Source organism: Hippopotamus amphibius, chromosome X, assembly GCF_030028045.1.
Source record: "Hippopotamus amphibius kiboko isolate mHipAmp2 chromosome X, mHipAmp2.hap2, whole genome shotgun sequence".
Taxonomy (NCBI): domain Eukaryota; kingdom Metazoa; phylum Chordata; class Mammalia; order Artiodactyla; family Hippopotamidae; genus Hippopotamus; species Hippopotamus amphibius.
This window is the reverse complement of record NC_080203.1, coordinates 109,191,432-109,203,757: the sequence shown is the minus strand read 5'-3', so window position 1 is coordinate 109,203,757 and position 12,326 is coordinate 109,191,432. Positions and strand designations below refer to the sequence as shown.

Here is a 12,326-nt window from a genome sequence, read left to right as displayed (position 1 = left end):
TCAAAATAAAACACTGGTTGGAAACCATTGTTTCTTCCCAAGCACCCCTTCCTGGGGGAGCGCAAGGAAGGCAAGAGTGTAAGAAACTGCAATAGCTGTGAGATGGGAGGGGGAAAGACATTAGTATCAATGGTATAAAACGTGAAAACCTCTTCAGGACTAGTTTTCTCGCAAAACACAAACCTAACACCAAACCAATTTCCTCCCTCTTCTCTTAGCTTCCTTGCTCTAATGCGTGCCCTCATACACTTGGCTGTGAATTTTCAGCCATAAAGACGTGTTTAAGAAGCCCCATGTTTACAGAAAGTTTTCTTGCTTGAAATAAGGACTGAGAGGTCAACAGTTGTGTTCATGAGACAAGAACAAGTGAAAGGCTTCCCATAACTGCTGTCTTGGGTAGAAATCAAGTATTTTATGTAAAGTTCTGAAGATACTGAGCAGGTTGGAGGCCAGCAGTCACTGCTCTAAATATTCATCGGGACTCCGAATCACCCATTAAAGATAAAATAAGCCCAAACAATAGCACACAGTGATTATTCACTCTTCAGTTACGTGTTCAAGGACAAGTGTCCTGACCTCAGGCTCTCCACTCCATCTGACTAGTAAACCAATTAACACCATGGCTCCGGGGAACAGAAGCACAATTTTTAAATCTATGCAAATCTTTACATCTACTCAATGTTACTAACGTATGCTAGAGAGTTCTTACTTAAGAGAACACTTTCACAGATACATGGTAGAGCACATATATCTGCCTGTAGATATCATGCAATACCTTTGCTCAAGTAGGTATCAGGACATATTACGCTCAAGTACAAGAGAGAACATAAACTCTTCCAGTGCTGCCTCCTACAATCACTTAAAATCCAGTTCAGGGAAGAGGCAAAAGTATGGGAACAGAATACAGGGTAGTGGTTTCCAGAGACTGGGATCAGGCAGAATGATAACAAAAGAAGAGGGAATTTTAGGGGTGATGGAAATGCTCTGTCGACTGTAGTGGTGCTGACTAAGCTATATGAATTTGTCTCAACTCAAGAGAAGCGAACACTGGAACAAATTGTACTATTTTTTTTAATGTAGCTTAAAAAAAAGCTAAGTAGCATTTTTTTTAAACTATGTTATCAAATGCCCTCCCCCAAACCCAAAGCAAACAAAAAACCCTTCAGCTGTCAGTGCGTCAAGACATCCTGGATAAATAGATAAGGGTATCCCAGGAAGAGGTTGCGCACTTCCCTTTATCTCAAATGATCTCTGTAGAAAAAAAGATTAAAAAAAATCCAACTTACAAGCCAGTGACAAACATGGGAAAAACAGAAAATGGTAAATGTTGAACTCATGCCTCCTTGTTTTCATGAGCTTTGGGGGTATCAATGTGAATTAGAATTAATGGTGAACTGATCAAAGGGAGTCCAGAATACACTTCCAACTAAAAGCATGGCTCTCAAAAAAAAAAAAAAAAAAAAGGTTTTTGTTTTTTTTTTTTCATTAGCACCTCTGCTTCAGCTTTTGTAGGAAAGGGGGAAGGGAGGGAGGGAGGAAGGCAGGCAGGCAGGCAGGAAAATTTGGTCCTAACAAAGACTTCTGCTTTAGGAAGGTGAAAAGGAGAAACAAAATGACACGTGCTTTTCCTTAGCAATAAGTGTATAAATGAGGCAGGTTTCAACTCCAACACAAACCTATCTTTAAAATGCTGAAGAAAATATCCATCACTCCACATGGAGAAGTTAACCGTATACACCACGACATCGTAAAAGGATAATTACGAAGGTAAACTACCATGGCTTATAGTCAACAAAGAAAAAAATCGCAACTGAAAACCAATAGTCAACTCAAGACAATGTTGATGATACCCTGATAAAAGGTCTTTCCTAAAAATCTGCAGGAATTCTAAGTGTCCATGAGCAGACCCAGTAGGAGCTCGGTGATGCTACCTCTACTTAAACATACCAAGTCCTAGTAACTTCCATCGTCGTTACTAGTGAGTATCCACCAGTCCAAAAGGGTGTAAAAAGAATGTCTATGGGAACAAAGGAACATCTATTTTATTTTTTAGGCCGCGCCATGCAGGCGTACGGGATCTTAGTTCCCCGAACTGTGCCCCCTGCAGTGGAAGCTAGGAGTCCTAACAGCTGGACTGCCAGGCAAGTCCCACAAGGGCCCATATTTTAATTACTGAACAAACAGCCAAAGGAAACCTAAGCAAAGTGGATATTTTAGGAGTTATTTTAAGGAGGGGAAAATAAAATGGGATCAACTGGCATGAGGAATGCTGTCAAACTGGTTAAGAAGTGTCTTGGCATGGTATTTTAACACCATCTCAAGAGTCTCTAAAATCTAATCTACAGATGTTTGGTTATGGATAAAAGGAATTGTTAATTGTGGTGGGCTATTCTCATGTTAAAATACACTGTAGATAATCAGAACTAAGGCTAAGTACCGACCCTGTGCCCACCACTCTAAGTTCCCTGCCCACCACTCTAAGTTCCCTGCCTCTAGTAGCTCATTTAACCCGCACAACTGCTCCAGGAGCTTAGGGGCCAGGAAGGTCAAGAAATGTGCCCAAGGTTGCACAGCCAGCAAATAGCAGAGCTGGGATTTGAACCCGGGCAGTCAGCTTCAGGGTCTATGTGCTTAAGCATTCTGCCACTCACCGCTCCAGACGTCCTGGAATGATTTAGTATTTACACGCCCCCCCCCCCACACCCCCACCCACGCACGCACTTGCTCTTGACAGTTGAGACTGTAATGTATTCCCATTTGGGTATCATTCTATATGACAGCAGCTGTGCACAGATGATATTCATGTTTGTCATATGAATATAAAAACGCAGAACACAGATGAAAAAGCAACTTATTCATTTTGAATGCATGAATACAACAGGAGGCCGAACACAGATGTAAAAGAAACAGATTTTGACACACAAGCTCTTGTAGGTAAAGCAGAGTGAATATAAAGTTGGAACACTCAATTCTGTCTAAACAATAAAGTCCTTAAAATGTTTACTGAAGAAAATACCACAAAGATTATCAGGGGAGGGGTAAGGGGAGTACCTCTCAGTTTACAGATACGTGACTCTTTTCTGGAGTCACTTAAAAGCGTAAAGTTTTTCCCACCTAAGAGGAAATATTTGATTTCATCTGGAGGGAGACGACACACCTGCAACTGGGATTAGAGTATTAAAATAAAAAATTCTGTGTGTATGTGTGTACGCGTGTGTTGGGGTAGGGGAAGGAGTGTTCATTTATCCACATAGTCTATTATAACCTAAAATTCGTATAAAGGATCACGTTAACGCTTTCTTATGTCTTCGTTCAATCTAGTATTTGAACTGGTTAAAGCCATTTATTTCTACTCAGATGGTTTAGCAGAAGGAAATACTGGCTTGGAACACAGGGAACTTGGGCCTGATGTCGGCTTCTGACAAATATAATTGCAGAATGTACAATGTATTCACTCTGCCTCTCTGGGTTTCAGTTTTCTCATCTGAGAAAGGAGAGGTGTGGATAACCTCCCAGTCCCTTCAGGCAGCCTGTGTGACTCACCGCCAGGGCAGACCTGGCCTTGCTGAGGTCATAAGGATCAATCTATCCTGTCAACAGGGAAGGTTCCACAGAATATGAAGGCAGATCAACCCGATGATGCACTAATTGAAGCTGTATTTCCAAAACACACTAGTTTCAAATCTTTACTTCTACCACTGCCCCAAAGAGTCATTTTCCCAGCACACGCGCTGACTGTCGTATGCTCCTAATGTAGAAACGTATCCTGTTGCCTCATTTAATATCAGTGAAGATACTACTGTCAAACCCACACATTTATAGTGGCTTTTCCCTTTTAAAATCCACAGAGATGACTTCATTTCCTGGCTTAATGGATAGTTCCTTGATGGACCTATACTGATTTTTAAATAGGCAAAGCACTTTATTTGGACTTTGCGATTTCCTTTTCTCTTTCTTTTAAAAAGTGTTTGGTTTTTATTTTCTCATTTTGTAAATTGTGGTAGGATACACATACCATAAAATTTACTACCTTAACCATTTTTAACTGGACAGTTCAGTGGTATTAAGTATATAACACTGTTGTGCAACCATCCGCACCACCTGTCTTCAGAATGCAGAGAGGGATGTGGGCTGAGGAAACCTTTAAAAAGATGACCCAGCGAGCCCTGCACATGAAAACACCGCTCTCCTCCTGTCCCTGGCCAGGCCCTTGTCTGAGCCAGAAGCTGACACTATTTTTTAACTGTACCAACTTGTAAAGAAGGAAGTTTTCTAGTCGGTGACAAGAAAACAAAGGAAATAAAAAGACTATAGTCTGAACTCAGCTTCTCCTTCTGTGATGCAGGGAATGTATTTGTAGGAGAAGCAAGGACTTTTCCAGTCTTTTTGTTTCCTTTTGCTGGTAGAAAGAGCAGTCTTTGAGCACAAGCCTGCTGAAGGAACCAGCCAGGCCCCATTCCCAAGGTCTTATGCTTCAAACAAAGGGCAGAGGGCATTTTCACTCCTGGTATCTTTCCCCACAGCAAACATCAAATTTTCATGCACGCGGCACGGTTTCTGAAGGGCAAGGTGACAGCCAGAGCTCCTGGCTGAGGAAAAGCCCGCCAGCGCCAGGATGCCAATTCTGAAGGAAGAATTCACAATGGCTCTGTCCAAGCAGACTGCCAATTACTATCAAGTAGAGAGGGCCCCCAAATCTGCATAACATAAACCGCAACCGACTCTGTACCTACACGATGTGCACAACATCCAATTTGCCAATACCCGACATCTTCAAAGGAGGATTCCTCTTCTCCCCAACTCTCCTATGTTACCTGTTGTGTTATGGCATCTTGTATTCTAGCAGAGACCCAGAAAAAAATGTCTGTTACTTCACCTTGGGAAGCTGCAGAGCTTTAATATGTAAAAATGCACATTGGGGAATGAGGAGGGAAATGGGGGGGTAGGGGGGAGGTGGGCACACTGGACTAGCCATCACGCTTCCACCAGCTGAGGAAATGCAGGGGAGCTGCTAAATTGTGCATCTACTGAAACAGCAATAAAAACACCCCCCGCCCCCCCCCCGCAACCTGCCTACTGTATTCTCCTCAGAGGGTTTGGGAAGATTAAAGGAGAGCACTGGGTGAACAAAGGTAAAATATTATCATCAGTAGCAGCAGTAACAGTATTGGGTTGGCCAACCCAATATTTGCAAGCATGGTCAGTACAAATGGTTGGGAGAAGCTGTGACTTGGTAGGGAAAGCCAACCATGGGCAGACATGGAAGCAGATCAGGTAACGTCTGAGAGTTAAGTCGAGACATTAGGATTTAGTCAGTGGGCCATAAAAAGAAACTGAAGATTTCTAAGAACGGTGTTAGACAGCGAATACGTTTCTCTAAAACCAATATGAGTGCAGCGAGAGCAATGAAAGGGACCGGGGTGTGGAGAGGAGGCCTGCTAGAAAGACAGTGCAATAATCCACACAAGTGAGGAGAAGGCCTTAAAAAAAAGTTAGCACTTGACTAATTTCTGTTCTAAATGTTCAAAGAAGAAAAGCTGGAAGATACAAAACAGTAGGGAAAAAAAAACCCCTCGTTCTGTTACCACTGTTAGTCTCTTGGTGCATGTCTGCCCCATCTCACTAAAGACCTTTCCGAGAGCTTGGAGACTGGGTGATCAGGTGGTGGACTGAGTTCAAAGTTCTGACACCGAGAAGAGAGTGTTGCTGTTACAGGGACAGGGACGGAGCGAAACAAGAGGCAGCAGCAGGTGGGTGAACAAGGCAAGCGTCCCGCGAGAGAATGCCACAGGCTGCCGTGGAACGGGCCTGGCTCCTGATAAGAGGAAGGCGCCAAGGAAAGCAGTTTCCGCTCAGCAGCCCCTTGTCCCAACAACCAAGTTCAAGAGAGCCAGAGGCTCGAGCTTACTTATTCCCACCACAAGTGAGAAATGGTAATTATGTGACGTGATGGTACGAACTACTGCAACAATGGCAGTCATGTTACAATATATAAATGTACCAAATCAACATGTCCTACACCTCTAATTTACACCATGTAATATGTCAGATATATTTCAAAAAAAAAAAAAAAAAGCCAGAGTCTGCAGTGAGGGTGGCAGGGGCTGTGGCACTGTCAGGACCGCGAAGTGATGGGACAATGGTCCCAGTGGCCCTGAGGCCGGTCCGCCCGGCTCCGCGGCAGGAACCATCTCTAAAGAGAGATGGCTGTCAGCAGGTCTGTGCTCTGACCCTTACTCTCAACCCCAGTCACAAGACACACACAACTGTATACATATATGTATATATGAACGTGCCTGTGTGTGTTTGTGTTTCACAATGAGACTGTAAAAAGTCATTGAGACTCGACTAGGGAGAAAACAACACAGGGAAAAAAATTAAGTAGCTGCAAGTTGCTTTATAATAGGACTTTGAAAAAAATGAATCTGGACTATTTATGGCCATTAACATTCCCTGTGTGAGAGTTACTTGTGTCTACGTTCTGGAGTAGAAATGTCAACGCTGCAACATGTAAGAAAAAACCCAGAGGAACTGACAGTCCATTCATGTTTTGGGAGATTGAGTATGAGGTGAAAAAATGCGTTTATTTCTCCACATCTGTTTTACTTTTATAGCCAATGTGCCATAATTTTGGCAGAACAACCCAAACAGTATATCCAGCGCTATGTAAGTGGCCTTATTATGTGTGCATTTATTTAATCTGCCCAGTGAACTATTAAATGAATGAGAAAACTGCTTTAATATCTAAACATTCACAATATTCTGCCCAGGAGGCCTTCTATGATTTTATTCTAGTCTGTCATCAGACTACATACAGGTCTCACCAAGTTGTTTGCACACCTAGCTCTATCGGTAATGAGATTACCACGGATTGAGAAACCCCATACAAGAAAAACAGTTCTCAGCATTTAGAAAACAACATAAGAACACTGTGAATAATGTAACACTGCAAATAACTCATTCCTTCAGTGCTGGTGGTATTACAAACAACTTGTGATAAAAAGCTGTCTGGTAACACTATCAAAAGCCACAAAACTGTTATTGTTTGGTAATCCCATTCCTGAGAACGTATCCTAAGGGAAAAACTTGAATCACAGAAAAGAGCTAACTACATAAAGATGTTCGCTGCAGCATTATCTACCTTACCAAAAAAGAGAAACAACCTAAATGTCTATCAACGGAGTGCTGAGGCACTTGGGAGGAAGAGAGTATTTCTGAGGACACTGATAATGGTGTGGAAAATGCACTGGGGCAGGATGTGAAAGAGAATGGACAGGAGTGTGCGGAGCTAGTGACGGACATTAGCAGAGAGTACAAACCTCCGACCCGGTTGCAAGCCTATGGGAAGTCACCATCTAGGCCTTGGAAGAGTAGAGGAATGTCAAAGCTACCAAAGAAAAACTTAAAAAAAAAAAAAAGATAGCTATGTCAACTATTTACCAACAGCTACTGAAAAGAGGGGTACGATGACAGAATTAGGTTAGGAAAAAAACCTAAGAGACGAAGAGACTCACCTACAAAGGTCACTTCCTTTTTTGACAAAGGGTCTCTCTGGCTGGAGATTTAGTTCCTCCCTCCCTGAACCACTCCCCTCCCAACACCTTAGGAACCGTGGGCTTCTGGCTGCACATGCAGCTTTCTTTCCCTTCCTTTGCACTGTCCTCTCTCCCCAAAGCCACAGTTCCAGAAGCCACTGCCTTACAGAGGTTTCAAATATCAAAAATCCCCTATCTACCTGCTTACGGCAGAGCTCATGTGAGAAACTACAGTTCTGTGGGGTTTTACATTAATTTCTAAAATACAAAAGAATAAGTGTGCTACTTGAGAAGGTGAATAACTTACGAACTGGAAGCAGCTCCTGACACTTGGCTCAATGTTACTGCCCCCAAAGGATGCGACTTCACCCAACTGTCTTGGGATTTGGATAGAATCATGCAGGAGGAGACCCAGTCTGCGCTGGTCACAAAATCCCGTTGAACTGGCCACTTGCTTGAAAAGGTCTACGAAAGAAAAAAGAGAATTGCAACAATCAAAAAGCAGCACCAAGGAGATGCGAGCAGAACTTAAGGCCCAACTCAATTCTAGTACCAACTCTCAAGAGTAGCCAATATTCCCACAGAGGCGTGACTTCTGCTGTGTGCTAATCTGCACGTTTATTATTTTTATGGATCAAGTTAATCACCACTGTGTATATATAAAGTGTGACAGCTTTTAAATAAACTACAGCCCTGCAAGTAATGAGAGTTTACATAGAGTTCTGACACGTGAATGTTGCCTAAGCCAGAACATAATCCTTTGGAAAATATTGTATATATAGGACACGACCACCATCATAAAATAAATGTCTTAGCGTTAAGAAACAGAGAACGGGCCCAAAGCATTATTCCCTTTGGGCATCAGATTCCAAAATATATCAAAATCGGGACTTCTTTACGAAGTCATACGATCACTGAGTTTCTTGTGTGTGCTCCCACAGGATGCTGTACACATTCATAATTAGCTCCGATCACTTTACACTGTCACTGACTTCACATGTGTCTGTCTTTCTGGCTAAAGAATGATATCCCCTCAAGGGTAGGGACCATATCTTGGCCAACTGTGTGCCAGAAATGTGTGGAGTAGAAGAGCGGCACCTGGAGGACTGCAGGTGTCCAATATACGTGGATTCACAGGACGAATGAGGAAACTAAACACTTGCAACATGTTTTGTTCTCAGAAATAAAATTATTTTAATTTTATTTGACTACCTTGTAGTCAAATAAAAGTTGCCAAAAAAGTAAATCCATGGAAGCTTTTCCTACTCATAAGCACACTTTAAACTCTCAGAAATTAAATGTTCTAATGAGATATGGCAGTAACAACACTGAGATCTCACACACAGCATTTTCTCATCACTCCAGCACACACACGATTTCAGAATTATGAATTTTCTCCAAATATCCCAGTTTGAAGTTAACATTTTTGTTTCGCCAACCTCAAACTTGTTCCCTCTCAGGAGTTATGTGAAACACAACCGGAAGCTTCCTTGATGAATCAAGTTAGTATTATGTTGTGCTGGTACTATACCATTGGCAAGGTTAGAGTAAAAGGTAACCTATCACAAGTAACTCCAATATTTAAAGGACGAAAGCCCACAGAAATATTCTATTTTATCCACAACACATTTTTAAATGGCTAACAAAAACTGTTCCGGTCTTTTTTCTTGTGTTCTTAGGATGAGAAAACTCAAGCGGAAGCAACATAAAAGTGAGAGCTAAAAGAGCTTGTGTATTTTGTAGCTTATTCCTAGGGGGGAAATGCGCAGTAGGACACAGAGTGGCTTTGGAGGAATTCAATCTCTTTTATCTCCTGCCCGTCCTTAAGCTCAGCACATCTCCACATCCCTGTGTGGCTAGGCCTTAGGGGAAAAGAGAAAAGACAAGCTACACTAGGTTTGTTTAATATTCCTACCGAAAAGATTTCTCACGAGCACTTAAAGGGGAAAACCAAGTACATTCCTTCACAATGGGAAGGAACACTTGCTTAGTCATCTCAACCATGCCTCCTCTAGCATTTGCTTTTAATTGGGATTTACAAATTTTAAGCAGAAGAGCCCAATGGCTAATCAAAGGGAAATTCTGGAAGGTGATATTTACCCTGTGAGAAATGGCAAGCTGTCTCTCAAATAATAAAATGTTAATCACATCACAGAATTGGATATGTCAGTACAACTCGCAGTAAGATGATTATAAAATAAACAAGCTTTCTTGAACACGAATGCCAGATAGTACTCTTTAAATAAGAATCCAAAGACGAGGCAAGGGCACGGATTAAACCTTCACGTTTATTTTTCTGACTTAGATAAGGGGGTTAGGAAATCAGACTTTATCCCCGAGGAACATGTGTTTTATTCAGACACAATCGATGTAATGTAAAATAATACTCGGACTGGAGAAGTTAATCCGCATTCTCTATTTAAATACCTACAACTTAATGTCTGACAGGGAATGGCAAAAACCAAATTGTATGACAGTCTAAAAGTAGTTCTACATCTTACATGAGAAACCTGCTGTCAAATAAGAACGTAATGTCGTCCCCCATCTAGAACTGGGGTAATTAGCCAACATTAATAAAAGAATACTGAGTTAATATACATGACTTACATCTGTACTTGTCTTCCAAATGTGCTTTACACAGAGAAATGATGCCAGTTTTAAAAGACAGGACCCGGATCCTCCCCGTTCGTCCCCTATTATGAATAATCAAAGCAGAAAACAATTACTGACACTTTACTGAACGATAAATACTTCTTAGTTAAGAAAAAAGAACCTTGGCTATGGGAACTCTATTGACCACTGTTTTATTCAGATCATTAAGAATGTTTCTGAGTTCACTATCTATTTGGCTGATGACCTAGAATGCAATGGGAATTTGACCAACTCAACCAATGAACATTTACCACATTTTCAATTCTTAAAAGCCCTTCCTTGAGTGGTAAGAGTTTCTCTACGTAAAAATAAGAGAAATATCCTTCTATTCATCTGTGGAGAGCCACCTGGGTTTAAGTCGGTAAGGGGAAGAATTATTACTATGTACTAAGCAAATTACCCACTTTGGTTACTGAAGCCAAAAAATTACCAGCAAATAACTGCTCTGCTCTCTTAACACTCGTTTAGATTTTCATCAGATTGCCCCTTACTGAGAAGAAAATTAATCACTTCAGGCCACATGACACACAGTATAAAATATGACCTTTTATCTCTACGAGGAAAATATGATACAGTCTATTAGAGAGCATTCAAACAGGTGATCTCAAAGAGCAATTTAAAAATAACCTATTGCTATAGCAATGTTTTCACATATGTATGCTCTCACTTTACATATAAACCACTCCACATGACAAATTTATTAACGAGTTCATTTTATCCATGGGAAAAAATTAAAAGAATGAAAAGTTTTTCATTCTGTAGAAAATGTCTTTTGATAATTTTCAGCTTTTATTTTGTTATGAAAACCAACTGAACCATATATGTCGGTTAAAAAAAAAAGTCTGTAGAATAATTGCAAAGGATAGGTTCCCAAGAGTGGTTATTTTTGGTGAACGATGTGCTCAACTTTCAACTGGTACAATTTACTAAATCTATTAGTCAAACAGAAATCCTGGGTCCTAATACATTAACAAAAGTATTATCATTGGAAGATTTTATCTTTTCTCCTCTTTGAAAAGGCAAATCAAAGTTTAAGAAACTTTATATAGTAACTCAGGTCTCTAAGGAGTTACAATTGTCCCCAGATAAGTTTCAGGCATAGAGAAGGGAAGTTATATACTCAGAATCCATTCGTATATCACCTGCAAAGAAAATGGTGCCAAAATATATTTGAGGGAAGACCTGAATAGAAACCCTTATCAAAGCAAATCTAAGTATTATCCCTAATTAAAATCCAACATGATCAAGGGCTTGGTAGATAATGATGAGAATTCAATAACCAGGTGATCTTGGATTTTAAAAAGCAATACCTTCTCAAAATAACAAAGAAAAAAAGGTACACATGTATATCCAGGAGGTGGTAGAAAACTACGACAAAGGCAAAAGCAAAATAGTTGCTATGCAACTCCTTTCAGAAAACCTTCCTAGATTTCCAAACGCAGAATATGTTCCTGTTGACATGTGAAATCAGGCATATAATAATTTTGAGGTCTAAGAAGAATTCAGTTGAAATTAAGACCAATTCCTTCTGCTACCTTCCTCAATGGTCTTCATTAAGCTCAAGGCAAAACTGGGGAGCTCTCCTATGTGCAATCCAAAAGAAATAAACGAGTGCTAAGAGAGAGGGATGAATGGAGGTGCCAAACCGAAACTTCGTAAATCCTTATTAAAAACAAACAAGCAAACTTCCTCAGTCTGAGGATCTGAATTTGCTGCATTAAGGGCTTGTTTTCATTTTGTTTTTTGCTTTTTGGTTTTTTTTTGGCTTCTCAATTCACACTCTTCTGCAAAAAACCTCTCGAACAGCAGCGAACACTATTCAGAGTTGGTGACAGGTGTGTCAGCATCTCTAGGAGAACATTCCTATCCCTTTCTGCTGGTGAGAGGGAGCCACCCCTGAAGAGGATGGAGGAATTCAAAACACACAGGCAAGAAAGGGAAAGAACCAATGGCTGCACACTGACTCACTCTACTATTTGAAAAGTGAGTATCTCAGGGTTCGGTTTGTTTTCTAATCTGAGAGCAACCTAACGTTCTAGTTCTTACCTCCTAGCTTATCAAAATATTTTTCAGTCCCATTAAATGCAAAAATGATTCATCACAGGGATAGCAATAGATCACACGGCTTCATGAAACCTT

General features: G+C 40.9%; 1 protein-coding gene across 10 annotated transcripts in view; it reads right to left on the bottom strand.

Moving 5' to 3' along the window:
* Positions 1–12,326, bottom strand: part of DMD (dystrophin) — a 1,940,210-nt gene that overhangs the window by 76,909 nt on the left and 1,850,975 nt on the right. For all 10 annotated transcript variants that reach the window (XM_057717394.1, XM_057717395.1, XM_057717398.1 and 7 more), the window contains 2 exons: positions 10,143–10,228; positions 7,843–8,000 (listed from right to left, as the gene is read on the bottom strand). In XM_057717394.1, coding sequence (XP_057573377.1) covers positions 7,843–8,000; positions 10,143–10,228 — 244 coding nt within the window. The remainder of the gene's footprint in view (positions 1–7,842; positions 8,001–10,142; positions 10,229–12,326) is intronic.